The 5,415-nt window shown below is 38.7% G+C and overlaps 1 protein-coding gene across 1 annotated transcript; it reads left to right on the forward strand.

The window, feature by feature from the left end:
* LOC107631622 (non-specific lipid-transfer protein-like protein At5g64080) lies at positions 217–1,928 on the forward strand. The gene is made up of 3 exons (XM_016335115.2): positions 217–678; positions 776–802; positions 1,507–1,928. Exons 1-3 carry the CDS (start codon positions 312–314, stop codon positions 1,701–1,703), a joined length of 591 nt encoding a protein of 196 aa, XP_016190601.1. The 5' UTR covers positions 217–311; the 3' UTR covers positions 1,704–1,928.

Raw genomic sequence — 5,415 nt, forward strand, 5'->3', positions numbered from 1 at the left:
ATTGGTTTACTAATATTATTCTTAATCAAATAAATAAATAAATAATTTGGCGCCTATAGAAAAAGACTTGTTGATAATAAAAAAACAAATTCTCCTTTCATATACTGTATTCAAAATTGATGTAAATTAAAAATGAAATAACAAAAAGAGAATAAAATCCTTTTTTCCAGCTCAACAAAAAATCTGAGTGTTCTCTCTACTTATTTAAACTTGCCCACCCAACTCTCTCACCTTCACAAACTCCATTCCAAATTCCAAAACTTCCAACTCTTCTATCTATCTTCTCACACTTTCCTCTCTTCATCGCAAAAATGGCATCACACTCACCAACCCGTTTCTGTTTCTCTCTCATTGTTCTCTGTGCACTCTTCATCTTCGGAGCTAACGGAGCCTCACCGTCCCACTCGCACAACGCTGCCCCCGCCCCCGCCGTGGATTGCTCCTCCCTGGTTCTAACCATGGCGGATTGCTTGTCCTTCGTCACCAATGGCAGCACCACCACCAAGCCGGAAGGTAACTGCTGCTCCGGGCTCAAATCGGTTCTGAAAACGGCGCCTCAGTGTCTGTGTGAAGCCTTCAAGAGCAGCGCTCAGTTCGGCGTCGTTCTCAATGTCACCAAGGCCCTCGCTCTCCCCACTGCATGCAAAGTCTCCGCCCCTTCCGCTTCCAACTGTGGATGTCAGTCAAATTATAACTTCCTTCTTCCTGTTTTCGAATCTTCTCTCAGATAAAGTTTTCATTTTTATGTGACTTTTTTTTGGTTAATTTCTTGCAGTGTCTGAAACACCTGCTGCTGCTCCTGGTATGTTTCTTTCTCACTTATATAATCCATTTTTAATTTTTAGATTCTTAGCAATATTTTATGAAATATGGATTTGTGGGATTTAATTGCAATTTGATTCGATTTATAAAATGAAAAGAAGTTTGGGAGGGGTCACATGCTTAGACATATATAAGAGGAGCCATACCTGATTTTGTAGTTTTATTGTTTTTTTATTGTTAATTTTTCACGGACTGTGGATAATGGAAAATTAAACATGATTGTTTTTTTTTTTTCTCTATAGTGTTTTCATTCTTTATGCTCTACATGCGTTCTGATTTTTGGGTACCTAATACAATTGGAACTATCTACCAATTAAAAACAGAGAGAGACAGAGAGATAAATTGGTAATAATTTACAGAGTTGTAGAACATTCAGGGCTTTGTCTACTTTGATTTTCTTGCTGTTTTCTTTTTACCCCTTTGGTAAATTTCATTTGACTATGGTGAAGAAGCCGGAATGTAATTTTGTATATATTATAGTTTGCAGAAAACATGAATGAAAAATGTCGGTGATCTTCTAGGCACACAAGAGATGTTACATTTTTTATATCAGAAGCTGTAACTCATTCTATTATATCTTATGCATGTTGATTAAATTAAATATGGTTTTCATTCTGATGTTTGGAGTTGGGACATTCTTGGTGTTTCTAAGTTGTTTGTTATTTTTGTTTTATCTCTTTGTAGGGCTCTCTCCACAATCTCCTGCAGTATCTCCATCATCTGGTTCTTCTGCAGCTCCAGCTAGTTCAACCCTCACTCCAAGTGAGGCATCTTCTCCAACACCAGCACCATCAGCTGGAAGCTCAGCATCATCACTCTTCCCAATTTCAGCTGGATCCTTGTTTCTTTGCATCTTGCTAGCAGCATTCTCAGGCTTTTAAGCTTTCCATATAATAAGATTTCCATTCTGAGAGTAGAGAGATGATGATGACATGAGGCCATGAGGGACTATTTTTATGTTTTCTAATTCTATGTGCGACTTAAGAGTAGATATAATTCATTCTGGGAGTGACTTGAGCCTATGACCTTGTTTTGAGGTTGTATTGTACTCTCTTTTTATATATATAAATTTATTTATCATAATGAGTAGTCATAGTATTATCATTTTGCCCTACTATGTATGTTGGTTGTAGTTTACTAATTATTATTTAAATGGGTGTGAATTGGTTTTATTGTGATTGTGACAAATGCATATCTGCACATGTGCCCAAGTCAATGAGGGAAGACAAGGTCTTCATGACATGCTGGCTCCTAAACATAGTGCAATCCATTTACGAACATGACAAACAAAATTAATATAAATTTGACTTCAGATGAACTCTACCAGTTAGTTCTAAACCTTACCGTTTGTACTTTGTAATATGGGTCCTAGTGCTGCAAATATTATGTTATACTTAATTTATATAGAACCTCAAATTGTTTGATCTAATTTAACACTATATGCTGGTTAGTAACTTCATTGTGACCAAATTATTGTTACCCCGTAAAACTGTTCTTTACCATATACCATATACAATGTTCTCGGGTGGCCCTATATACTTTTCGGCGCATGCTAAAAAATGCAGCTAATGCAGACCAAAATTGGTGGGGGCAAGTGGCATCATCTTGTAGCCAAGCATGCACCGTCATGAATCCATAAACAAATTTTCAAGTTATTAAATAATGAAAAGCATCAACAACAACAACATAGGGGTATTCATTTCTTCTTGATCTCTTATTGAACTTTACATAAAGAACTCTCCCAATAACAAAGTCACAACTATAGTCCTTTTCCCCCCAACTACTGTTATATCATACATGTTATGGCATATTGTGACAATTGGCTTCGTGTCTTCCACACTTTCTGCTACCCCTTTTTCTTTCTTTCTTGGCCAACAATATGGGGTACCCTTTCTTTTTATGATATTAGGCCATTCATGGCATCTATAAGATGCTGCTCCAAAGGGCCACTGGACCTTAATTTTATCATATTCTAGATTTGGTATAAGTTCCCCATGTGCTTTGCTATGTACTCTTTGTTTGACAATTATATCATTTTGGCAAAAACTTATCATCACTATTGAGAAAGAAAAAAAAGAAAGTAGCTATTCTCTAATACTAGTATAAAAAAAGAAAGTAGCTATTCTCTAATACTAGTATTTGTGCTCGTAGAATAAATTCACTCTATCCTGATTAAGGAGATTACGGGGAAGAGTGCGGGGAGGACTGCATCAAGTGACAAGGAGAATTTCCAACAGGGTAATTTTAGGGTGGCTCCGAAGGTTTCATTCCGTGAATAGGTGGTCGGTTCCTTTGAATCCTTGGAGCTTACTAAGGTTAATGTCTTAGATGGGGATTCAATAGCGATTGTCACGGGAAAACAAGGTGACCCAAAGTCTCCAAAAGTCAAGTTTTCTGAAGAGGTTAGAAATGCTCTATCTAAACCCTACAAGGAGGCCATCGTGATTAAAGTTTTTGGGAAGCATTTCAGTGATATGGCTTTGGTGCATAAACTGAAAGGTGTATAGAGGCTTAAAGGAGGCTATGAATTCTTGGATGTTGTTTTCGACTTCTTAGTCAAATTTGATCTTAAGGAGGATAAGGAGAATGTGTTATTAGGGAATCCATGGATGATGTTAGGGCATTACATTGCGGTCAAGTCATGGACTCTGAATTTTGAACCATGTGAGGCATCGTTTGGAGACACAATGATTTGGATACGAATTGCAGGGTTGAGCATATGATATTATCATGAAAAGGCCGTGATGCGGATTGCTTCGGCTATAGGCAAATCCGTCAAAGTGGATCTCGCAACCAAGTCGGCAGAGAGAGGCAAGTTTGTTAGGGCTTGTGTACAAGTGAATCTGGAACTGCCATTTGTTCGGCGAGTGGTTGTTGACGACTTTGAATATAGTGTGGAGTATAAATGTATGCCATTGATATGTGAGAAGTGTAATTGTTTCGGGCATATAGCAGGAGAATGTAGCACACTCATGGTTCCTTTGGTGGTTGTGGATGTACAGGCAGAACTATTTGTTCATGAGAGCCGTCCGGTGAACCAGAATCAGCAGATTTTTAAATCTGGAATTGCACCCATTAATACCCGGCAGTAGCAGATTCTACAGAAAAGATGCAGAAAACTACATTGCACGGAAAAGCGAATGTGAAAGAGCCGTTGGACAGAGAAGGGGGATGGACCAAAGTTGTTGGAAGGGATAGAAGAAAATTGGGCCAAAAAGCTAAGGACCAAGCGGTGGCTAAAGGCTTGACCCCCCCCTTTTTTGGATACCAGTTGGGCCAAGTGGGTGGCCCGAAAAAGGGGAGAGAGACTCACGAGAAGGCTAGGTTTAATAGCAGGTTGCCTTCCTCTTCTCCCTAAAATCCATCGAAGTCAAGGAGAAAGCTCAACGGCGTGTCTGTAGCTAGGTCTTCGACTACCCCTACGCTCAAGAATGGTCACAAGACATGCAGACCGGCATCGCTGCGAAACACGCCCGTGCACCAATTTAGATGTACACCGGCTGTGAAAGCTAAGAGGAATTTGAGACCATTTAAATTCCAAGCTGCCTGGATGACTTATCCGCTTTTTAGCAATGTTGTTCCCGCAGTTTGGAATAAAGGGTCCCCTGATGTTGTTAGAAGTTTGATCGAGGTGTAGAATGATGCTCTTCTTTTAATTAAGAAAACTTTTGATAATGTGTTTGTTAAAAAGAAGGAGTTGGAGAGGCAACTGAATGATGTTCAAATTTCTCTTGAGAGTATGGAGAATCCGGAGTTGAGGATAAAAGAACAAAGTATCCATGATCAGCTAAATACTATTATTCTTCAAGCAGATTTTATGTGGTATAAAAATCGAGAGAGCAGTGGGTTCAGTGTGGTGACAAGAACACTAAGGTTTTTCACTTGCAAACGATCATCAGGCAAAAAACGGAACAAGATTCATGGATTGTTTCTGAAAGATGGAACTTGGGCTATTGAGCCGCAGGAGCTAGAGAAAGAAACAAAGTCCTTCTTCCAAAAGCTCTTTTCGACAAGAGAGAATATTGATCTAATTACTATGGGAGAATTTCCCAGTCCTTTCCTTAATAATGAGGCCTATCAAAAATTGGTTGAACCGGTGGCATTGGAAGAGGTGAAAAAAGTTGTAATGACCACAAATTATTTCAAAGCTCCAGACCAGATGATTTTCAGGCCATATTTTATAAGGAGGTTTGGAATTCTTTAAGTTATGATGTATGGGATTTAGTTAAGAGAACCTTTGAGGGAGAGATTCTAAATGTTACAATTTTCGAGACATACATTGTTCTGATTCCTAGAGTTGAAGCTCCTACTTCCTTAAGAGATTTTCGTCCCATCAGTTTATGTAATGTTCTTTATAAAATCATTATGAAAGTGCTGGTGAACAGGGTTAGACCCTTTCTTTCAGAGATTATTGGCCCGCTTCAGGGTGATTTAATCCCAGAAAGAAGTATTACGAAAAACATCATCATTGTGCAGGAAATTATGAGTTTCCTGAAGAACACTAAGTCTAGAAAAAGGACTATGGCCTTTAAGATTGATTTGGAGAAGGCGTATGACAGGGTGGACTGGAGATTTCTTTGAAGCTTCTTTGAT

The sequence above is a fragment of the Arachis ipaensis genome, chromosome B03 (assembly GCF_000816755.2).
Source record: "Arachis ipaensis cultivar K30076 chromosome B03, Araip1.1, whole genome shotgun sequence".
Lineage (NCBI taxonomy): Eukaryota > Viridiplantae > Streptophyta > Magnoliopsida > Fabales > Fabaceae > Arachis > Arachis ipaensis.

Coding starts and splice junctions, on each gene's coding strand:
- LOC107631622 (XM_016335115.2), top strand. CDS start 312: ATGGCATCACACTCACCAACCCGTTTCTGTTTCTCTCTCATTGTTCTC. Junction 679..775: donor TTCCGCTTCCAACTGTGGAT/GTCAGTCAAATT, acceptor AATTTCTTGCAG/TGTCTGAAACACCTGCTGCT. Junction 803..1,506: donor AACACCTGCTGCTGCTCCTG/GTATGTTTCTTT, acceptor ATCTCTTTGTAG/GGCTCTCTCCACAATCTCCT.